At 37.8% G+C, this 25,390-nt stretch overlaps 1 protein-coding gene across 3 annotated transcripts in view; it reads left to right on the top strand.

The window, feature by feature from the left end:
• dock11 (dedicator of cytokinesis 11) overlaps nt 1-25,390 on the top strand; it is a 128,550-nt gene that overhangs the window by 56,642 nt on the left and 46,518 nt on the right. For 2 of the 3 annotated variants that reach the window (XM_067445448.1, XM_067445433.1), the window contains exons 29-38: nt 562-645; nt 6,405-6,516; nt 8,803-8,841; nt 15,114-15,295; nt 19,275-19,388; nt 19,987-20,047; nt 20,129-20,217; nt 22,265-22,379; nt 23,329-23,395; nt 25,297-25,344. In XM_067445448.1, the coding sequence (XP_067301549.1) occupies nt 562-645; nt 6,405-6,516; nt 8,803-8,841; nt 15,114-15,295; nt 19,275-19,388; nt 19,987-20,047; nt 20,129-20,217; nt 22,265-22,379; nt 23,329-23,395; nt 25,297-25,344 (911 nt within the window). The remainder of the gene's footprint in view (nt 1-561; nt 646-6,404; nt 6,517-8,802; nt 8,842-15,113; nt 15,296-19,274; nt 19,389-19,986; nt 20,048-20,128; nt 20,218-22,264; nt 22,380-23,328; nt 23,396-25,296; nt 25,345-25,390) is intronic. The other variant, XM_067445442.1, reaches the window with a different exon arrangement.

Below are 25,390 nucleotides of genomic sequence, written 5' to 3'. Positions count from 1 at the left end.
ACAAGCATGTCTGATATTCTACTTTAACATTTAATTAAAGCTTTCAAATCCCCTAGAGACTATTAATTAATCTGAGAGGATAACGTTTAGCAAAAAAGGTTGATTATTCATATTATTTGTTTTTACAATGGACTGATACTGATCTTAACATTCAAGTCTCCTGGAGCTATTACCCACAGTTAGTGTTTTGTGTTTTTTTTTTTTTTTTAAGGAACTAGTAGAACTATTAAAGTTAACTATTAATAGACATTATTTTAAATGTGTTTCAACATTCGAGCTTGGTCACAATAAGTGTGTGTTTTGTAAATGTTTTGTAGTGTTTCTGCAAATAGCTAGATGGCTGAGTTACACACTTTCAAAAAACGTCTGGCTAACATTCAAGATCCTGTTCATTCTGATAGTACAGTTTTACCAAACAAAATGTTTGTATATATAATATGAATCATGCCTAATTTCACTCGTTATTTAAATATATTGCTTTTTTTTAATTTGCTATTTGTTTTTACATTAACTCACTGATTGTCATTATGTTGTTCTGACTGAAACTCTTCCCCTGCACAGCGCTGCCTAACATTTATGAACAGAGGATTTGCGTTCAGTTTGATAAATGACTACATGTGTGGCTTCAGCCTGAAAGATCCAAAGGTAGGCAGATGCACCTCCATTACCTGGTCAAAACAAAGCTACTTACATCTACTCACTCAAATTGCCGCCACAACCCGATGGTCTTCACAGTAACATTAGTATCATGACAAATAAAGGGTGATAATTAAATCCTGTCATACAATGCAATGCAACTTTATTTTTCTTCACACAACTCATGATGAAACCAAATTAGATCAATACATTAGGCCATTTTGGCCTGTTTGCTTCGGCAGGTACAGTTCTCCTTACAATGCTTCGTTGCTTTTATTTGTTCTCATCCAACCCATTTGGCAAACATAGAGAGTTGATAGTGTTCTGTTTTGATTCTTAAGAGATTGACTTCCCTGTGAGGACTTTCTAGACATACAGATGACAGATGTGATTCATACCTTTTCGTTGAATTGCTGCGCTCATCTTCTGTTCTCTTGCTATCACAAAGGGTTTCTATCATAACATAATACATAACTTTGACTTGCAAATTCTTTGTGTCACAGTCTAGACCGTCCTTGGAAAACACATGCATTGACAACGTGCAAATTTTACATCTGCGATATTACTAAATATCTGATAAAACCATATTTGAGGTTGATGAACGATAAGCGAACGTTTGGATTTTATGCTCTACATAATTATCACATGGACCATGTGTGCTAACCATCTGATGGACACGGACTGTGTGACTTTGCCAATTCCTGCGTTTTTTTTCTTTCTGCGTCTAACAAACTATTTAAAATTAGGTCGACTAATGTTTAGTTAACTATTCCTATTTTACATTTAAGCATTGAGTAATAATTAATTACATGTACTTACTATAGGGTTATAAAAAAGGCGCAATAATTCCGATCTTTCATGTATTCATACTCTTGTGTAATCGACGCCCCATCCCATCATTTATTTCCAAATAATCTGTCTCTTCCGTGATACCCTGAAATTTTGAATATTCCAATCTAATATGATTTCTGACCTGTAAGGTTGCCAGAATAATAATCCTACATGGTGTGTTAATAGGCCAGAGGAGAACTGGCACCCCGACTGAGTCTGGTTTCTCCCAAGGTTTATTTTTCTCCATCATGCCCTGATGGAGTTTTGGTTCCTTGCCGCTGTCGCCTTTGGCTTGGCTTGCTCAGTTGGGGACACTAAAATTATGATCAAAGTTATTCAACTTATTATACAAATAAAATGTATGAATTAGGTCTTATTTTATTCTATAAACTATAATACAGATCTGCCAACATTGTTGCTATATGATAAATTAAAATAAGCTGATAACATCACTGTTTTCTCCAGTACGACTGTACAGCCAAATCTAATTTTGTCGCAATATTATCCTGTTTGACACTGTGAAGCTGCTTTGACACAATCATGATTGTAAAAGCGCTATATAAATAAAGTTGATTGATTGATTGATTGGTTAGGATAAGTGTGTGATTAATGTTAGTTGCATGTAATTATGTACAATTTATAGTAATTATAGTAACAACATGTAACATGTTTAACTTTAAGGACACTATGACCATGTAACATTTTATTTTATTTAAATTTTTTTAATTGTTTTATCTGGCTGAAACTAGCTAAAAATACTTGCGTCACGCCTTGAGTCGCATTACACCTGGTATGGGATAGGGCCCCCATATGTGAAATTTAAAAAAATATATATGTGCAAAAACTCGAAATAGAAACATTTGAATTTATTGTTTTTTTTTTTCAGTGTGAAAAGTGTGAGTATTGAAGTTATCCCTGAATTTTGAGAATATTGCACTATATTTTTATTTGTCGATATTGGTTGATATTTAATTGTACAACTAATACTAATAGTTTCTAATTCTAATAACATTGAATAAATGGAATCTCCCAAGTGAACATTTGACACTTTTATTTTTAATATTTAAAAAAAATTGTGTGTTGCTGCACTGTGTGTGTGTGTAATTAGCAGAGTGAATGCGTGTTGTGCACCCACCTATAGGTGCATATTACTAACACACGCTTTAAAGGAACACGCCACGGTTTTTAGAAATAGGGCTTATTCAACTTCTTTCCAACATTAAATTATGTGGGCAAATGCATTTTTGTCTTAGTGCATGCATTGTTTTAGTTTGGCAGGATCGCCTCTAGCTTAGCTTAGCATAATGAATGGAATCTTATGTTGCCAGCCAGCATGTCCTGAGTAAAATTGATAAAATAAAATAAAAACCCACCTAATTACTTCTTGTGGCTTGCGTATTCACAACGAGTATGTGGACTCTGTACAGGGTCCGGAATGACATCGTCATGTATATACTTTCCATTTTAAATGTCTGTGGAGGAGCTATGATTTCATACAGTCTTGTTCAAAATAATAGCAGTACAATGTGACTAACCAGAATAATCAAGGTTTTTAGTATATTTTTTTATTGCTACGTGGCAAACAAGTTACCAGTAGGTTCAGTAGATTCTCAGAAAACAAATGAGACCCAGCATTCATGATATGCACGCTCTTAAGGCTGTGCAATTGGGCAATTAGTTGAATTAGTTGAAAGGGGTGTGTTAAAAAAAATAGCAGTGTGGCATTCAATCACTGAGGTCATCAATTTTGTGAAGAAACAGGTGTGAATCAGGTGGCCCCTATTTAAGGATGAAGCCAACACTTGTTGAACATGCATTTGAAAGCTGAGGAAAATGGGTCGTTCAAGACATTGTTCAGAAGAACAGCGTACTTTGATTAAAAAGTTGATTAGAGAGGGGAAAACCTATAAAGAGGTGCAAAAAATGATAGGCTGTTCAGCTAAAATGATCTCCAATGCCTTAAAATGGAGAGCAAAACCAGAGAGACGTGGAAGAAAACGGAAGACAACCATCAAAATGGATAGAAGAATAACCAGAATGGCAAAGGCTCAGCCAATGATCACCTCCAGGATGATCAAAGACAGTCTGGAGTTACCTGTAAGTACTGTGACAGTTAGAAGACGTCTGTGTGAAGCTAATCTATTTTCAAGAATCCCCCGCAAAGTCCCTCTGTTAAAAAAAAGGCATGTGCAGAAGAGGTTACAATTTGCCAAAGAACACATCAACTGGCCTAAAGAGAAATGGAGGAACATTTTGTGGACTGATGAGAGTAAAATTGTTCTTTTTGGGTCCAAGGGCCACAGGCAGTTTGTGAGACAACCCCCAAACTCTGAATTCAAGCCACAGTACACAGTGAAGACAGTGAAGCATGGAGGTGCAAGCATCATGATATGGGCATGTTTCTCCTACTATGGTGTTGGGCCTATTTATCGCATACCAGAGATCATGGATCAGTTGGCATATGTTAAAATACTTGAAGAGGTCATGTTGCCCTATGCTGAAGAGGACATGCCCTTGAAACGGTTGTTTCAACAAGACAATGACCCAAAACACACTAGTAAACGGGCAAAGTCTTGGTTCCAAACCAACAAAATTAATGTTATGGAGTGGCCAGCCCAATCTCCAGACCTTAATCCAATCGAGAACTTGTGGGGTGATATCAAAAATGCTGTTTCTGAAGCAAAACCAAGAAATGTGAATGAATTGTGGAATGTTGTTAAAGAATCACGGAGTGGAATAACAGCTGAGAGGTGCCACAAGTTGGTTGACTCCATGCCACACAGATGTCAAGCAGTTTTAAAAAACTGTGGTCATACAACTAAATATTAGTTTAGTGATTCACAGGATTGCTAAATCCCAGAAAAAAAAATTTTTTGTACAAAATAGTTTTGAGTTTGTACAGTCAAAGGTAGACACTGCTATTTTTTTTAACACACCCCTTTCAACTAATTGCCCAATTGCACAGCCTTAAGAGCGTGCATATCATGAATGCTGGGTCTTGTTTGTTTTCTGACAATCTACTGAACCTACTGGTAACTTGTTTGCCACGTAGCAATAAAAAATATACTAAAAACCTTGATTATTCTGGTTAGTCACATTGTACTGCTATTATTTTGAACAAGACTGTATGTGGTACCATTTGAAAGATTAGTCTCTACTTTCTGGAAATATGCATCACTTTGGCATTTGTTTTACACAAAATAATGTATTTACACTAAATTACTCTGGTGCTGTTTCCGCCTGGATTTGGCCTACCCAAATTGAAAAGCCTCCCATACACACATACAGTGGTCTAGGTTCAAAATGTTGGTGTCATTTTACAGGAAACCTTTTAAAGTTACATAAAACACTGCTAAAAGTGATAAACATGTAAGTATATGTTGTGTAAGCTGTTATAACCCCCCAAAAAACTAGGCACATTTTGATTTTTTTTAAATATAAATTAATTTTTGAAAGTGTGTAACTCAGGCCCTGTGTGCTCTTGGACCCTGCAGACAGCTTCGGCTGTTTCCAGCATATTAAATTAATTTAATTACACTGGGATATTGCATTTATATCCCTGTATATGGTGGTGGGTGGGGGTGGGGGGGGGTAGCAGGGTTGGGGAGGGGTGGTGGTTGGGGGTTGGGAAAAAAGGGGGTCATCCCTTCAGACCCATTTGAAAAAATCTTGCATACAACATGACACAGACAAACTTCTTTTTTCCACTATTTTCTGGAATTTTGTGGATGCAGCCCAAAACTGTTTGCAGATTCCTAGAGCTCACAGGGCCTGAGTTACACACTTTCAAAAATGAATTTATGGAGGGGAAAAAATCAAAAAGCACCTATTTTTGGGGGGGGTTATAACAGCTTAGACAACATATACTTACATGTTTATCACTTTTAGCAGTGTTTTATGTAACTTTAAAGGGTTTCTTGTAAAATGACACAAAAATTTTAAACCCAGACCACTGTATGTGTATGGGAAGCTTTTTAATTTGGGTAGGCCAAATCCAGGCCGAAATTCCTAAAAATGGCCCTGAGTGTAAGAGGTTAAGACTAATCGATTTCCTAGGCAGATATTGACTTGGGACTATTATGGGGAAGCACAGGCGAAGCACTGCTATACTTGTGTGGATATCACACAACACATTGTCCCAAGTCAAGAATTAATTAGTTTGATCACTTTTACTCAGGACATGCTAGCTGGCAACATAGGATTCCATTCATTATGCTAAGCTAAGCTAGTGGTGATCCTGCCAAACTAAAACAATGGATGCAGTGCACTGAGACAAAAATGCATTTGCATCTAAATGTAGAAAAGAAGTTGAATAAGCCCTATTTCTAAAAATTATGTTTCTTTAAATAACACAAAAATACAATGCTATTGACTTTAGATCAGGTTTTTGTTGGTCAATGGTGCAGTCGTTTTCAGTTGCCTCAAAATAGTAACACGCCAACAATGTGCCTGAACACACCTTGTTTTCAGGTCAGCATGTCAATGGGCGAACAGATGGGCGTGAGTGCATGCTGGATGTGAAAATCATAACTGTGTCGGGCTGAAACACGCCTGCCATTGTATTGTATCTGCTGTGTGATAGGGCTCGCTCCATATGTGAAATTTACTTCTGTCTGCAAAACTTGCAATAGAAAACTTGGACAAAATATTACAGAAGTTTAATGTTGGCATTTTATTAGTTGTAACGTGTCAGCCATAAAAACAATTACTGTTGTATCATATCAGCTGGAATTGTAATAGTGGTTTCTCTAATTTGTACTTAACTGTGTTACTAACAACTCTCCTGAACTAGGTTGTGAATTTAGCTTGTCAGAACTTGAGCATATATGCTTATGCGATAAATCTCTTATCTGTCTGTTACTATGGTACATATCTAGATCTCCAAACCAACTTCTCCAGCAGTTCACTCATTATTCTTTTTTATCCAATATTTACAGGTGCTTACAGAGATGAAGTTTGATTTTCTCATGACGGTGTGCAACCACGAGCACTACATTCCTCTTAACCTCCCCATGGCGTTCGGCCGAACTAAACTGCAGCGAGTCCAGGGTAGGTGTTTCCTTCCTATTATTGTGGCTGCCACCATTGCCATGGCTTTCCCTTGCCACCATCCTCCCGTCCATCCAGTCTAACCACTTCACCACATTTAGATCTGCAAGTAGCACCATTCCTCACGCCATGTTACTTGAACCTGAAAACCCAGCTACACAGGGATTTACGTGTCACGAAATGGGGCGTGATAACATCTAAGCTTAACGTCTAATTTTGGCATATGGTCAGAATAAGTTTTCACTAAACACTATTCAACCATTTCATTTTTAACGTATCAGTCATATAATTTATTATCAGTTTTTTTAAATTGGAAACTAAGCCAGCATGGATCACTCGCTTAAAGTAACATTTGCCATGATTACTATTCCACCGAGTTAAACTCAGCACAAACACAGGTCAGATGAAGTTCAGACAATATGGCCTTTCGTTGTTTTAACTCATTTTTCAATCAGGCCACCAATATCTGGCACAAGTTGGATTAAAAAAAAGTTAAATTTGCAACTTTTATTTTTTTGATGAATTAAAAATGTGGCATGAATGACAATAATAACCAACTTTAGAAAAAAATAAAAGAAAGTATGTAGTATTCATTAGTAGGGTTGGGTATCGTATGAAATTTTAACGGTCTGATTCCGATTCTTATCAAATTCTATTTTTTATAGATTCAGATTCTTATCGATTCGTACTTTTGATTCCAGTAACAAAAAAACTGATAGGAGAAAGAACAGTTGCCTATGGTTTAAAAATACCACAGCAAAAACAACTAGCCTAACTAATATAAATTTCAAATATTATTAGACAAGTAAACAGTAATTAAAAAAGAATAACTAAATTAGCAATCGCTCAAATAAACACAACTGAAAAAAAGATACGATAGAAATAAACATGTTTAAAACACGTATTAAACATGCAATCACCTTTTAAAGATTTTCAGGTATTCAGGTATTGAAACTAGGACCGGGACTCGAGGCTTTGTAATTAATTAATCTAAATTAATCGCATATAAATATTTGACCTGAGAACAGTGAGAAGTAATTTTTCACATGGATTTTTAGTATACCATTGAATAATGACTTGATCAACATAAGCTTGATCAACAAAATATGTTCATTTATTTCAGTCCAGCAGACCAGTGCAAGGTTTGCCATTAAGTTTAGCAAAAGCATATTTGTGATATTTGAGGCTCGATGTGCTGCAGTGATACGCAAATTCCTTGTTGTATAGCTTGCACACAACCATGCTCTTGTCGACGCTTCCATCCTTTCGTTTTTTTAAAACAAAATGTCTCATCACGGGGCCAAGCAAAGCGGTCTCATCAGCTTCTTCGCTCATGTTCACTGGTGGTTTGTTGTTGTCGTGACTCGTGAGCGCTAGTTGGTGTTCCAGTACAATCCGTCAAAACTCATTCATTGAAAAACGTTCCGCGTTTTTTTTTGCGCAATTAAGCTTAATTAACACGTTAAAGTCCCGGCCCTAATTGAAATGGTAATCAAATATAAAAAACACTGCACTTTATAAATAAAATATATATTACAATTGAAGTTACAAAAGCTATTCAGTCAAGAACAGCGAGTGAAATCTTTTGATTAATGTTATTATAGAGACCTCAGCAGGAATATTAGGCTGCTGTCACTTTAAATGCACAATATGTACAATTTTGGAATTAAAATATCAAAAAACCACTAGGAGCACTTAAACAACTATGCATTACCCCACATACGCATGAGTGGAAGCAGCAAATGTGACATAAAAGCTCCACGAAATCCAGGCATCATCATGCTACGCCTTTGTTTTCAATAAGCGACATCTAGCGACAAAAAGTACATATAGTGGCTCAAATAGCTGCACAGAGCCATTATATTGTTATACTTGCGTTTTTGTTTTCAACTGTTTGCGTTCATTTAAGATATAACCAACTGTGTTAAGAGGATATTTTTTTACACATTACATATTTTTGTGTGTATTTGTCTGTGTTGAACTCAGTTGAGCATCGTGCAATATTCAGTATGAGAGGCGGCTTTCTGTGTGCGCAAGTCTTCTTGGCGCATAAATGGTTTGAAGTCATATTAAAATGCACAGGAATCGAAAAGAGGAATCGAAATCTTTATTTTATAACACAAACCTGATTCCTGCTCTTAAGTGTCTGATTGCAGATCTAGTCAATTCCCAACCCTATTATAAGGCAGTATTTCATTCCAAACACAGCCACACACCCTCACAGCTTCACTCCCACCACTGATGATGGCAATCCTGCATGATTGCTTCCTTTATTCATTATTTCAGATTTTATTTCGTATGCGGCGGAGTGTTTCGGCGTCGTAGGTAGGTGATGCCGACCAATGCCAACGCACTTCCAGTCGCCAGATAATCATCCTGATAACCCCACTAATTGCCTTGCTATGCTTCTGCGTCACTCATAAATCACTGTCTAACTGCATTTCACAGTTTCGGTTGAGGCTTTCGCTTTTTCTGTCACCAAGCATTGCATATTTGCTATGTCCTGATGAAATTACTGCGAATAGGGATGGCATAATAGAAGTTTAAAGGGCAATGTTTCATGCTGTCTGAGTTTGTTGACTGTTTGACTCTTGACCGTTTAATGAAGTGTTTCCTGCATTTGTCTGTCATGTCCTGTCCTCAATTGTTCTCTTAGCTGTGTAATTCTATACTACACATGCAGAATGAGTGCGGAAACATCTTGTGTGCACTTGTCGTAATCTGATTTCTATTATTGTTGTATGGGAAACGTGAGGAAATGTGTTCTGTTATCAATTCTGATCACAGGGAATAGAAATGATCTTAAAGGGGATTGTCTTGCCAAAAATGCAAGTTTTCACCATTTACTTACCTTCATGTTTTTCCAAAAACAAATTGCTTTATTCTGGGAATTCTTCAAGTGGGGTGAATTCAGGTTGAATGGGACACTTTTCCCCAAGTCACCTCAATGGCAAAAAGTGTCCCGATCAACCTGAATTCACCCTAGATATTTTTTTCATTCCATAAGAGTTCAGTGACCAGTGCTGTTGCTCCTAAACTGAAAGGAAACAACCTTAAAGGCACACTATGTAAGATTTGTAGATTAAAACATCCAAATAAATTTGATTGACTTGTGTCCTTGCATTATCCCAAATATTTTCAACAATAATCCAAAAAAACAGAGTAATCTGCGATTATAACCAGTATAAAGGCCAGTGTCTGCGTTGCCAGTTAGTGATGTCATATTCGTGCTACCCCTGAAATTTGATTTCTGTAGAAACCATGGAAACAACAAAGACACTTTAATATACGACGTGTTTTAATAGACAGGTGAGAAACCGTTTGAGACCTTCATCGACAGAAAACGAATCACTGTAATATCGCTCAACACAGTTAGGCTTATTATTTGAATCTGTTGTTTTCTTGATTTACCGCGAGTAACATGTTTGTATCATGCCTCAGAGACAACACTATTTTGTTAAGTGGCTAACATAAAATAATCAGAGCGAGCTTTATTTGTAAGTCACCATACCTACAATAAAAAAAAAGAATAAAAAAAAGAACTGCATGCCATTTAGCAACACAAGACAATTGTGCAACAACCGAGTAACATCATAGCTTTCAACACACTCAGATGTATTTAGTATGATTGTTTTTTTTTTTTTTTTTTTTTAACAAGGTTTGTTAATTCAAGATTTTACAATATACCACAAAAAAACAAACAAAGGAGAAATTAAACAGTACAGTGTACAACAAAACCCCAACACAACCCATCCCTCTACCCATCAGACAGAAATGATTGGGTATATACAGTAAAAAATAAAACACTTGTAAAGATTATTAGAAAAGGATATATAAATATACATACATAGACATGAAATAGAGAAAAATACATATATAGATGAAAAAAATAATAATTGTGGGACAGTATTCTCTACTTGGTTTTTTCAGCGAATGTCAAGAAGGGTTGCCAGATTGCATAAAATCTCTGGACAGACCCTTGAAGAGAGTATCTTATTTTCTCTAGTTTAAGATACTGCATAATCTCCTTAATCCAATGAGAAAAAGTGGGAGGAAGAGAGTCGTTCCATTTAAACCATATTAATCTTCTGGCAAGAAGTGTGCAAAAGGCCATCATTTTACAATTATGGCTGCTCAGGTGCATGTTCTGTGGTGTAACACCAAATAAAGCAAGAAAAGGAGATCTACAAAGTTCTACAAACTTGGGCATGTCCAAAACATGTGTAAAAGGCCTGCAGGAGCTTGCCTACATCTATCACAAATGGGATCTAATTCTGGTCTGAATTTAGATAACCTAACCTTCGACCAATGGAGTCGATGTACCAACTTAAATTGTACAACACATGGTACAAATTGTGGTTTTGGCCTATACTGCTAATTTTGACCTTCATGACAACTGAGGGGGGTGAATTTTTTTTATTACTCATTCGTTCACATTATATAAAGCATTAAAATTCTGCATAATTAAGGGTGTGGTTACTTTGAGTGACAGGTGGATAGCCATTTATCCGCCGTCTATAGTCATTGCGTCACCTAAGCTCCGCCCACATCCCGCCTTTTTGCCCATTTTCTGTTATCCGGAAGTGACACGCGATGACTCTTCTCGAAAGATGGCAATGGCCAGCTCGCCCCTACTTTAAGCTTCAGAACGGCTTATCGGAATCCTATGGGTGACGTCACGGACACTAGAGCCCTACTGTTTTCTTCAGCCCGTCCGCGCCCGCTGAATTTCTGACCATTACCGCCCGCTCCCGCAACGTATGTGTTACACTCCCGCCCGCTCCCACAATATGTATGTCCACTCCCGCCCGCACCTGCAAAACTCTGAGAATTTATTCCCGCACAATAATAGAGATGCATTGATTTTGTTTCTTCTCCCGTCCCGCAGGAAAAAAAAACATGTAGGCCTATTTGTATTGATATTATTAAAGAGATGCACGGGGTTGTTTGTTTCGTAAAAAAAAAAAAAAAAAAAAAAAGACAAAACACACAATACATTCAAATATTATTTCATTTTTATCAAAAATTTTGCACATAAAAATAGACTGCTTTGCAACAAAATATAAAAAATTTATACATAATATGATAAACTAGGCTACATGAAAACTTTGACCGGAGAGAACAGAGCAGGTGTGTCGCCTCAACCCAGACGTGCTGGATTTGTGCCCATTGTAGATGAGTATTTTTGCACATTTGTCACAATGAACAAAATCCAGCTCCTTTCCATCTTTATCACAAACAATTGAGAAACTTCTCCAAATGTCAGACTTTCCTTGCTTAGCTTTTGTGCTGTAAACCTCGTTTGAGGTTCTTTTCTACATCATCTATTGACATCTCCATCATGGCGTTAGGCAACCTCCCTATCCCGCTGTGGTTTTTTTAGCCGCCCATTCCCGCCCGCAGCAAAATTCAAACCGCCCGCTCCCGCGAGATTTGCGTTGGGTCCTGCGGGACTCAATCCCAATGCAGCCCTCTAACGGACACTACGTCCATATTTTTTTACAGTCTATGGTCTGAACTAGTAGATGCATGAAAACAGCTCCTGATAAAGAGGTTGACTGGCTCAAAGTATTTTGAGTGTTTTGAAAATACAAAAATACTCATCTTAAATGGATTTAAATACAAATTACATTCGATTTTTTTCCAAAGGCTTTAAAATACAAAATAGTATTTTGTATTTCAAATACGTATTTTAAATACATGTATCTACTGCCCATCCCTGCATATGACGTTGACAAATAGTAGATCCGTGTAATAATTTTCTGCCACATTGTCTCTGAAATGCGTTCGTTCAAATCTTTCTCCCATTCATTTTTTAGGTAATCTAAATCTGTCAGGCAATGCTGAATCAGGAGATTATAAATTCTACCAATGGCTTGTTTTGGATCTTTCCCTTTTACTACCTTAAAGATAGAGTCTAATAGAGATGCAGGAGGATGTGAAGGAAAACAATCAGTATGTGAAACCAAAAAATTCCTTACTTGCAAAAATCTAAAGAAATTGGACCTGGGAATCTTAAATCGATTAACCAGCTCATCAAAAGATGCAAAGGTGTTCTCAATATAAAGATCTTGTAATGTACAGATCCCACTCTTAACCCAGATATCGAAGGCTTTATCTAATATTGAAGGAGTAAACATAAGGTTTTTAGTTAATGGGGCATATAAGGAGCATGATTGTTTTAACCAAGTAAAACAGCGCTGCATTACCCCACAATTTTAATTTGTCAGTATAGGTGACCTGCATAAGTATAAAATCAGCACTTGCAGCTGTTTCACTAGAATGAAATAAAATTCTGTAAATGAGGCAGATGTTAAACATAACTTTAATCATAAAATAAACAAACAACAAAGCGAAAGGAGTGGCAACGTCTCACTGCGGCAGTCAAAAACATGTCAACTCCGAATCATTCATTTATCGCGCCATCAAGCGACGCCTTTGTTATTGTTTTGAATAAGTGATCTCTAGTGGTGAATCTTACATACTGTGCCTTTAAGCGCTGTAGATGTAGAAGATATGGCATACAACACAGTTCAAAAGTTTGGGGTCAAGATTATTTTTATGTTTTTGAAAGATATATCGTATGCTCTCCAAGACTGCACGTATCAAAAAATACAAAAATACTACATCAAAAATACAGTTAATGTTGTGAAATAATATTACAATTTACAATAACTTTTTTTATGTTAATATATTCTAAAGTGCCCTAAATATTATGCTATTTTTAAAGTTTCCTAATTTTGTTTTGGAGGTCTCCAACAACAGGTTTACATGCATCAAAGGTCTCCTTAATATACATTGCACATCACCACAATGTTCAATGATTCTCAAACGACTTGACGGAAAATTCAGTCTCTCTAAATCCCTCCTTTCCACGAGCCTACTCTGCTCTGATTGGTCTGTTGTGATCGGTCTACCACGTACATTATCATAACTAAACTCCAGCTCTGTCCAGCGTCCGGAGGCTTCCGGAGCTCAGTGATAGTACAGTGTAAAGACAGTCACAATGTAGTCGATTTTACAGCGTGAGTCCGAAGCGATGAAACATTAGAAGAGCGCGAACCTCGAGTTTGTTTCTCAGTGATGCTACTCATTTTGAGGTACATTGAAATGTTTCAGCTGTAGTGTGTGTCCATCAACAAACCTGTGTGTGTGTGTGTGTGTGTGTGTGTTTCTGTGTGTGTGTGTTTCTAATTTATTGCGGTGCACATGTGAGAACTGTATAAGAGTGCATATGTTAGCACTATGAATGACTGATGTTACATTCAAGTTCACAAAAGAAATCTTGCTCCATCCTTTGGGATGAACCAGACCTACACAAAATGAAACCCAATAAACACATTGTATAGCACATTACATTGTCTTCTCTATCCAGTATCCACAGGATACAGTTGCAGTATTTGAGGTGGTTCAAGTTTTCCCTGGTGTCTGCGTGCGCAATAAGTAGACAGGCAAAATGCAAATGTTTCATCTTGACGTCACAATCAAATGGCTTGCATTTTGTTTTAAATTACTCAGTCGCCTCTTACTTTTGAGAGACAATAACTTAATATACGCTGCATTTTCCGATTTAAAACTTTGCACCTAGAACTGTTACACACTACATGAAAGGACATTTTCAAAAATCCATAAGAGAGGCACTTTAAAATGTAATTCATACCTGTGATGCAAAACTGAATTACTTCAGTCTTCAGAAATTGTTCTAATATGTTGATTTGGCTGCTCAAGAAACATTTTTTAGTATTATCAATGTTAAAAACGGTAAGGCTGCTTAATTTTTGTTTGTGGAAACCCTGATTCGTTTTCATTTAAAACATTTAAAAGAACAGCATTTATTTGAAGTAGAATTACCATGTAGCATTATAAATGATTTGAATGTAGTGCTTGATCAATTTAATGCGTCCATGCTGAGTAAAAGTATTTCTTTAAAAAACAGAACTGACCCCAAACTTTTAAATGCCTAGCATACCGCTGAGACTGAATCATTGAACCAGTGACCTAAACTCTTATTCATTTAGTCCAGTTTAAAAGAACTGGCTGACTGTATCTGTTTGTTCACTGATCCGCTTCTCAAGGTGTGAAGATTTTGTGCAGAATGAAATGAATAAGGGCATGCACATCTGAAGCAGCACGAGGATGAACTCTGGGGGGGGAAAAGTGTCATCAGCATTTGAGATTATTCACCCAAAACAGTTAGCTGGAAACACATGACTGGTTTTCTAAAAAAGAAAACAATGGAATTAAACACAAGGTTTTTCTGTCACTCGTTGGTTTCTGTTTCTGTTTTTTGTGTGATGTCTGGAATGCTGTGAAGTCAGCCTTCGGAAAACACATGTAGTCAGCCATCAAAACTTAGGCAGTCTTTTCATTTGGATGCTTTTCACTATCACAAATATTAGTGACTTAACACAGGAGTCACCTGTTACACCTGTATGTTAAGTACCATTTGCATTTGCCAAAGTATTGCGTCTTTAGGATGCATGAGATATAAGTGTTGCTTGATAGTTTCTACTAAAAGGCCCCACAAATTGCACACACAAAGTCTAGTAAATATTACTAGTAGAAAACATTGCTGACCCTCAAAGGATGTGTTTCAGATCAGAGTTTGGAGTACAGCCTGACCGAGGACTACTGCAAGAACCATTTCCTGGTGGGTCTGCTTCTGCGAGAGGTGGCTGATGGACTCCAGGGCTGCCCAGAGATCAGACAGCTGGCTGTGGCCGCTCTCAAGAACCTCATGATCAAACATGCCATGGACGACAGATACAATGCTTTTAAGGTAAGTTATGCAAGCGTCTCATTTTACAAGTGGGACTTCTTCCCTTCCTTCCTGCTGCTGCTGAACTGAATAGTGTCATTATTTTACCCCAGAAGGATGATTGCTGTTTTGCATGTGCAACTTTACATAACTGTTAATGTTAAGGGGCCTTTCACACTGGGTGCATACCCTTCATGTGATTGTTCAGGGCTTCCCCCGCAGTGTTGGTCTGTGAGTTTCAGGCTCACTTGATTCTATCGAAGCCTGGTTCATTTGTGTTCATCTTACAAATGTGCATGCAGCGTGATCGGAAATAGTATAGTGGCCTCATTTATCAATATAACCTAGAAACTAGTGCAGAAATCATCTTACATCTTACTTTGTACCCAGTCAATCTAATCGTACGTTGATAAATGTGGCAGCTCAAAACAATCGTCATTTGAATATCTCGCCTTGCTTTAGAAGCCTCGCCCCTAAAGTTTACTACATGGAGAATCGCAACCCTGTCAAGAAGAGGAAGTATCTCTTGAAAAAGAAGTTGATCTTACTCCAAAAACACCTGTTCACCTAGTTTTGCAATTGCAAATAACTGTAGGCCTATTAAAGGGACAGTTCACCCAAAAATGAAAATTACCCCATGATTTACTCACCCTCAAGCCATTCTAGGTGTATATGACATTCTTCATTCAGAAGAAAACAATCAGACTTATATTAAAAATATCCTGGCCAATCCAAGCTTTATAATAACAGTGAATGACAGCCCAAATTTTGAAGCCCAAGAAAGTGCATCCATCCATTATAAAAGGACTCCAGGGTGTTAATAAAGGCCTTCTGAAGCCGAGCTGCCGCCAGACCGCCTTTCGTATTCAGCTTATGAAGAAAGTAACTCCTCTCGCAGTTCAATATACTTACGCTACGTCCGACGTCATACGTTGCACGCTTTTTACATAAATTGAATCCCTATAAAGTATATTAAATACCGGTACATTAAACAAGGACCACCCAAGAGGACATTTGAATGACATGTGACACAACAAATTACAGTTTGGTTTGTTCCGCGTCATGTTGAGGCATGAAAATGTAAAGTTGATGTCCCTGCATCAGCAGGCGTAGATCTATACATTTTTCATTCACGTTTTTCAAGTTTACTGCAACAATGGAGTCACGAACTTCACATACTTTCGAAAATAGTTTGGCGTCACAGCATGTGTTTTTAGATGGACCATTAAAGAACACGTCTTGCGAATATCTTGTAGATTTCAACCTATATATTTTTTTTCCCCCTTATATTTTTTATGGTTTAATCTAACTTTAGGTTATTTAAAACAAAAATCTCCTTTGGACATCACTTTTGCCCACTACAGTATATCACGCACAGGAAGTCATGCAAATTTGGGATGACCACAATGAATAAGCAGGTCGATGTTATTGAAATGTGTGGCATTTGCATTTTATCTTTTATCAAGGTGGGTGGCCAACAACAATACAAAGAAATCCTCGAGTTGTGTCCATGCTGTTGTCACCATAGCAAGTAACCGCTGCACATTGTGTTTGCATTTACCTCAGACAGACATCTGTCTGTTATGCAAATGCCAGACTTAGTGCATCCAGATTAAAGTTCCAGATCGTTGCCACAGACACGGCTCTCGAGGTCCTGCTGCAATCGTATTTCTTCAGAAGTCACTGTGATCCTTTTGCTCTGAACAACTTTTTTTTGTTACACTGTGACTCAGCTACTGCTGGTGCCAGAACATCTGTAAATAGTGTCATGGGAAATGTACAGAACACAGTGAACCTGGTGTGGTTTTTAGATTTGAAACTTCCTTAGCTGTTAAAGCAACATCATATAAAAAATAAAAAAACAAGAAATGTCAGCAATAACAGCAGCAGCCATAATCAACAGCAATAACAGCAGCAGCAGAAATATCAGCAATAACAGCTGCATCCATAATCAACAGCAATAACAGCTGCAGCAATATCAACAATAGCAGCAGCAATTTCAGCGATAACAGCAGCATCAGAAATAATCAACAGCAATAACAGCAGCAATATCAACAATAGCAGATGCAGCCATTTTAGCAATAACAGCAGCAGGAGAAATAGCACCAATAGCAGCAACAGCAGCAGCAACAATCAATAGCAATAGCAGCAATAATCAAAAACAATAGCAGCAGCAGCAATAATCAACAGCAATAGCAACAACAGCAGCAGCAATAATCAAAAACAATAACAGCAGCAGCAATAATACAACAGCAATGGCAGCAACAAAAATATCAGCAATAGCACCAGAAATATCTGAAGTAACAGCAGCAGCAGAAATATCAGCAATAATAACAGCAGAAATATCAGCAGAAATAGCAGCAGCAGCAGAAATATCAGCAACAACAACGGCAGCAGCAATAATCAAAAGCAATAGCAGCAACAGCAGCAATAATCAACAGCAATAGCAGCAACAGCAGCAATAATCAACAGCAATAGCAGCAACAGAAATATCAGCAATAACACCAGAAATATCAAAAGTAACAGCAGCAGCAGAAATATCAGCAATAACAACAGCAGAAATATCAGCAATAGCAGCAGCAGAATTATCAGCAATAGCAGCAGCAGAAATATCAGCAATAACAGCAGCAGAAATGGCAGCAGCAACAAAAAATATCAGCAATAGCAGCAGCAGAAATATCAGCAATAACAGCAGCAGCAGAAATATCAGCAATAGCAGCAGCAGAAATGATAGCAATAGCAGCAGCAGCAAATAGCAGCAGTAGCAGAAATAGCAGCAATAGCAGCAGCAGAAACGGCAGCAATAGCTGCAGCAGCAAAAATATCAGCAATAGCAGCAGCAGAAATATCAGCAATAGCAGCAGCAGAAATATCAGCAATAGCAGCAGCAGAAATATCAGCAATAGCAGCAGCAGAAATTACAGCAATAGCAGCAGCAGAAATATCAGCAATAGCAGCAGCAGAAATGGCAGCAATAGCAGCAGCAGCAGAAATATCAGCAATAGCAGCAGCAGCAGAAATATCAGCAATAGCAGCAGCAGCAAATATCAGCAGTAGCAGCAGCAGAAATATCAGCAATAGCAGCAGCAGAAATATCAGCAATAGCAGCAGCAGAAATATCAGCAATAGCAGCAGCAGAAATATCAGCAATAGCAGCATCAGCAAATAGCAGCAGCAGAAATATCAGCAATAGCAGCAGCAGAAATATCAGCAATAGCAGCAGCAGCAATATCAGCAATAGCAGCAGCAGAAATATCAGCAATAACAGCAGCAGCAGAAATATCAGCAATAGCAGCAGCAGAAATATCAGCAATAGCAGCAGCAGAAATATCAGCAATAGCAGCAGCAGAAATATCAGCAATAGCAGCAGCAGCAATATCAGCAATAGCAGCAGCAGAAATATCAGCAATAACAGTAGCAGAAATATCAGCAATAGCAGCAGCAGAAATATCAGCAGTAACAGCAGCAGCAGCAAAAATATCAGCAATAGCAGCAGCAGAAATATCAGCAATAACAGCAGCAGCAGAAATATCAGCAATAACAGCAGCAGCAAAAATATCAGCAATAACAGTAGCAGCAGAAATATCAGCAGTAGCAGCAGCAGCAGAAATATCAACAGTAACAGCAGCAGCAGCAGAAATATCAGCAGTAACAGCAGCAGCAGCAGAAATATCAGCAGTAACAGCAGAAGCAGCAGAAATATCAGCAGTAACAAAAGCAGCAGCATCAATCGCAATATCAATATTGTGTAACACATAGCAATATTATTGTTCACATAGTTTGTTTCTGCATTAAAGTTAAAGTCATGGAAGCTTTTGAAAAGTAGATGTTGTTCTTTGAAACCCGCAGGGCGCGCGGACAGAGTAAGTGTTGAAATATACACAGTGAAACAAACACTAATGGAAAATCAATTGCTTTAGCAATCATTGATAAGTGATGTACAATGCCTTCCATTCTTTCTGCTGTCATAATCCTTAATGTACTATTGACCTCATGACAGAACCAGCAGGCCCGCATCTGTTTGCTGTACCTGCCGCTGTTTGAGCTGCTCTACCAGAACCTGAGTCAGATGAACAGCCCCAGGCAACTCTGCAGAAATGGCCTCGGCCTCATGGTAAACGCCCATTTCTTGCTTATCTGTGATCAACAGTGACTCAGTCTTCATCTGTTCTCTGCCATCAATATTTTATGCAATGTGCATTGCTGAATGGATTGAAACTGTTCACTGATGTCCGTCCAAAAAGATAACACACAAATCAGAGGTATTTAGAAAATATTAACAGGCATTAGTTGATGTTTTTATTGTTATTTTAACAGAAACATTAAAATGAAATGTTAATAGAAACTTATACACATACATGCATTCATTCGACTTTCAAATGTCCATCTGATACTTTCGAAATGGGACATTTTGCATATTGTTATTTTTAGCTTTATGGAATTATAAGTAGAATCTGATTCAGTCAAATAAAATATATGTGCTGTCTTAGAGTTTACAGATGAACCAGTTATTGTCCTATGTCTTAGTTGTTTTATCTTATCAGCAGTGTCTGTTGGTTGTGGGTGTGTGTTGTTTTAGTATTTACCTATTGGGTTTACTTTTGCACTTTTGTTGTATAACTCAAGACATGTGAGTGCTACATTTAAATGGAGTGTCCTAGTGTAAATGTTAACCTTGAAGATTCACTTCCTGTTTTCTAATGCTCCTCTAGTACCGCGATGATTTGTCAGTGGACAGCCGCAGAAGCAGCACTATCGTTGATAAGGAACCTAGTGAGTATCAAAGTTTTATGGCAACAGAAGTTACAAATAACAGACAAACACACAGTCTGCATTTGTTTGTGTGTTTCACAGCCGGTGTTGTCGCCCAGAATGGACACGTTAGGAAAGGAGAGTCCAGAGGCTCAATGTATGGAGATCCTGGCACTCCAGACATCAATGAGGTGAAACTGAAGCAGCCATGGTTTTTTCAACAGATCTCAGTGTTGGGGAATGTTACATTTAAAATTGAAATTCACAAATTATTGTACATTTTTAATTGTAATGGAAAAAACTTCTTTCAAAAACATGAAACACTTTAGAACAGTAGTGCGCACCACATAATATATACAAATGATATCATTTACTTAACCTTATGCTGTGAAAACCCTGAAACACCTTTGATGTTCCCGGTAAAAAAAAATGGCCTTTTAAAAATAGCTTGTAATTGTGTGTGTGTGTGTGTGTGTGTGTGTGTGTGTGTGTGTGTGTGTGTGTGTGTGTGTGTGTGTGTGTGTGTGTGTGTGTGTGTGTGTGTGTGTGTGAGTGAGTGACCTGGTAATCCCTACGTTATGGGGACAAAATGTCCCCACAAAGATGGCAATATCCGAAATCCTTGTCCTTGTGGGGACATTTTTAGGTCCCCATGAGGAAAACATCTTATAAATCGCACAGAAGGAGTTTTTTTGAGAAAGTAAAAATGCAGAATGTCTCCTATGGTGGGTAGGTTTAGGGGCAGGGGCAGTGTATGGGGATAAGATATACAGTTTGTACAGTATGAAATCCATTACGCCTATGGAAAGTCCCCATAAAACATGGAAACACGACGTGTGTGTGTGTGTGTGTGTGTGTGTGTGTGCGTGCGCGTGCGCGTGCGCGCGTGTGTGTGTGTGTGTGTGTGTGTGTGGGCTGGTAATCCCTACGTTATGGGGGACAAAATGTCGCCACAAAGATGGCAATATCTGAAATCCTTGTCCTTGTGGGGACATTTTTTGGTCCCTATGAGGAAAACATCTTATAAATCATACAGGATGAGTTTTTTGATAAAGTAAAAATGCAGAATGTTTCCTGTGATGGGTAGTTTCAGGGGCAGGGGCAGTGTAAGGGGATAGAAAACGGTATAAAATCCATTACGCCTATGGAAAGTCCCCATTAAACATGGAAATACTATGTGTGTGTGTGTGGTGAGAGTGTCTGTGAGAGAGTGTGAGGGTGCATTTATTATCCACACATCAACAAGTCCGAGTACATGACAAACGGCTTATGAACACTAAATGTTTCTCTCAATTTCGATTTTCCCATATTCATTTTCAATGGATGGTCATTTTTGACCAATATAAGCATTGGTCATTGAGGTCAATGAAGAGTCAATAAATAATAATATTTGGTGATAATATAGCATAACGAAAGATGTATAAGCTATTTTCTTTCAGTCCGTTCATTTTTGACTGGGAACACCACTAGTGTAATAAGGTGAGGAAAAAGTTCGCGAAAAAGTGATACCCTGTGTGAGCAAAGTCAAAAAAATTTAGTCCAAAAATCAAAACAAAGGGGTCATCTCCGCGTCAAGTTTACCCAAACACAACATAAGGGCTAAACTTGTATTTCTGTTACCCCAACGGTGCTTCTTTCCTTATTTACATTCCACACATGCATCATTTTTCCTCCTCTTCTGCTCAGTTATAAAACATGGAAACACTACGTGTGTGTATGTGTGTGGGTGGTGTGAGTGTGTGTGAGAGAGTGTGAGGGTGCATTTATCCAAACATCAACAAGTCTGAGTACATGACAAACGGGCTTATGAACACTAAATGTTTCTCTTAATTTCGATTTCCCATTTTCAATGGATGGTCATTTTTGACCAATATAAGCTCATCATATAAGGTGGTCATTGAGGTCAATGAAGAGTCAATAAATAATAATATTTGGTGATAATATAGCATAACGAAAGATGTATAAGCTATTTTTTTGTAGTCCGTTCATTTTTGACTGGGAACACCACTAGTGTAATAAGGAGAAAAAAAAGTTCGGGAAAAAGTGATACGGGATAAGTCAAAAAAATTTAGTCCAATTTGGTATCATTTTCAAAAAACAAAACAAAGGAAATCATCTCCGGGTCAAGTTTACCCAAACACAACATAAGGGCTAAACTTGTATTTCTGTTACCCCAACGGTGCTTGTTTCCTTATTTACATTCCACACATGCATCATTTTTCTCCCTTTTCTGCTCAGTTACACAGGCGCGGCTCCACCATGAGCACTGTACCCGCCGCTGGCCGTTTGGGCCCGTATGAGGTCAAAGGGCTGCTTCTGTGTTACCTGCACATTGTAAGAACGTTGTCAGACGGTAAGCACACTTCAGCCTTCGGTTATCATCATAGAAGACAGGCAGAATTAAAGTGATGATTGTAGCCTCAAAACAACTCAAACATGCATTTTAGACTGGTACTAGATTTAAGACTTGTTTGTGAAACAATAATTTCAAAATGACCCCAAAAAGTGCTATACAAATTAGTTGACTTGACTTGTACAGGGCAGATTGCTGTTGTACTCAAATGTGAGCTCACGTGAGCGATGTGTGGCAGCTGTTTGAATTCTGTGGAAAGCTGAATATCCTCTGGAGCTCTGTTGGAAACCTGTCCTCTTATAACAGATATAACTTTAAACCAGGGTTTATCAGTCGTGCTCTTTGGCTCTTCCGGCGCCACACAGTTCAGAAGACTCCCACGTCAGCTTAGCGCCTCATTTGTTGAGCAATGCTTGATCTAACGTGATTAAGGGAGGCACGTAAAACGTGAAGTGCTGGAGCAAGATTGAGACACTGATTTAAACAAGTTGGTGCTTGGTCTTAGATCTAGGGTTTCAGCAGTTGTAGAAAACCTGGAATTGTGATTTAAAGGATGGAGAAAATCACATAAGTTCCTATTGAATATGTTTTTCTAGACTAGTATTTCTCTGCTCTAAACTAGCGTTCACAACATCGGCTAGATGTGGTTAGTTCCTGTTTAGAGTAAAACAAGTGCCCATCACTTCCTTTCTGAGGTTCTTATTGGAGACATTAGTGTACCAGTACATATATTAATTAAAACCTATTGAATCCACAATTTGTCATCTGAAATCCATTCCAGTAATCACTATGAAAAAAAAATATATGTAGAAATAATGAATGAGTGAAAGGGTCATTGGTTCATTGTGGATTCATTGTCTAGGTTTCCCAAAACTCTGTAATAGGAAGAGGAGTTGCAGTATGTTGCGTTAATTCTTTTGTTTCTGTCTTACCCAATGTCTTCCTGTAGACACCCTGATGGCCTATTGGGCTAAAGTCAATCCTCAAGACATCATGAACTTCCTCAGTCTTCTCGAGTGAGTGACATACTAACGGTCTCTTAAGGTGTGGTCCTTGTTAGACTTGATGATCAAATTATTCATGTGTTCCTACACAATCAGATAGTAAATCATACAAGATAAGTTGGTAAGATTTGTTTAATGTTTTTGAAAGAATATGTTCAACAAGGCGACATTTATTTGATCAAAACAGTGAAAAATTGCAGTTTCTATTGAATTTTTAGCATCTTTACTCTCCAGTGTGTCACATGATCCTTCAGAAATCATTTTAATATGATGAAACATTTTTTTTTAAATCAACAATCACAAACAGCTGTGCTGCTTAATATTTCACTGTTAAATACTTTTAAGTATAGAGGGTTGCCAGACTGAGTGGCAAAAGAGCTGCTGCATGAATTGATTTAATAGGGGAAACTGCGAAAATAAATGATTATCGCTGTTTAAACTAAAGGCTGGACTCAAGATAGTTTTACTTACAACTTCCCAAAGATCCAGGATATTGACATGCAGCCATGATCGTGTCTCCTGACATTTATATGTGCCTGATTTCAACGCCGGAGAAATGCATGAAGCAAATTTGCCTGTGAAAACCTTATGTAAATATAATGTAGGTAGGTCTAAATCCATCTAATAAATAGGTCTAATAAATATCATCCAGCCATAATTTTGTTTATAGTTTTTGTCAGTTTATATAAAAACATCTAATTATGCAGAATATAAGCTGGTATGTGTTAAATGGTGTTAATTATACAGAATTCAGCTCATGTGCCATGTTTTTGGAATGATAATAAAAAAATGCTTAATCCTTAAATATTTAATTAATGAGTTGCCTATATAAAATATATAGGGCATGATTTTAGCCCAACCCCAAAATTCCTAATATTGGCTCAAAATGATGATGGCAAATCTTGTTTCACTGTCTGGAGTTCAATTGTTTCTGTGAATTATAGCGCTCCATTTACTTCTCTTTTCTGTAGCTTTTAGCAGTTTGTAAAAATATACCTCAGATTACTTGTCAAATCTCTTCTTCAGTCAATCTCAATGCTCTTTACCATTTAGATGTGTTTTGTGTGTTTTTCACGGATTTCAATGCTGCCCTATTAGTCTTTTTGCCACTCAGTGGATGTAACTGCAGTGACTCCGCATACCACATTCACATGGGCTAACACAAAGATCGGGGTTTGAAGACAATCCAGAGCTTCTTACTGTATTTACTGTACGGCTTTGTGGTGTCATTCATATGCGTTGCACGTGTAAATATGACCTTTCCGACATGACTTGAATGCACAATTAGGCACTGAAGTTATAAGAAGTGCATAAGACAGTTTACATCCTTTCCCACTTTAGGGCCCCTTGTGGTGACACTAGCTATGTTTGCATCCAAAGTTGCCATTTTAACTGGGAATATTGCATAAAAAATTTGCAAACAAAGGGGACCTTAGGGACAAATAAAGTGCTGAATTGAATTGAAACCACTGTTTACATCCAGCGAGCCGAAAATCATCACTTCCTGATAAACTGGTGCTAAATATCATTAAGAAAAATGGAAGTAGCAAAAGATAATTTTCGCATATAATAAATTAGTTGCACTTCAGAGCGTGGAGACGTAACGTAATAAACGCCTGCTGTTTGGAAATGCATTCGTGTATTGTTCTGGGTGGGAATTATACCGACCACTTTGGTCAGGCATTTCAGAACAATCAAAACATCTTTTCTGATGCTGTGCAACTAGATCGCTCCGCTGGTTAGTCCAGTTATGCCGTACCATCACGCAAAGTCACATTTGATAGCATCGAGGAATTTAATCTGCGTATGTTTTTTAGGCGATATCCCAAAAGGCTTCAAATATTTTACTTTGTCTCTTTGTTTATCTGGCTTTCTATCACATGATGAGACTAATCAGTCTTCTCTGATTGTAGGATCTCCATCGTCCAGTTCCGCTATGTTGGCAGGCGAAACATCAGCCGGTACGCATGATAAGGACTCAACAACAACATGTTTACAATTTAAGAG

This window comes from Pseudorasbora parva, chromosome 1 (genome assembly GCF_024679245.1).
Source record: "Pseudorasbora parva isolate DD20220531a chromosome 1, ASM2467924v1, whole genome shotgun sequence".
In the NCBI taxonomy this organism is placed as follows: domain Eukaryota; kingdom Metazoa; phylum Chordata; class Actinopteri; order Cypriniformes; family Gobionidae; genus Pseudorasbora; species Pseudorasbora parva.
Note: the sequence above shows the minus strand (reverse complement) of the source record. Positions and strands in the feature narration are given on the sequence as shown.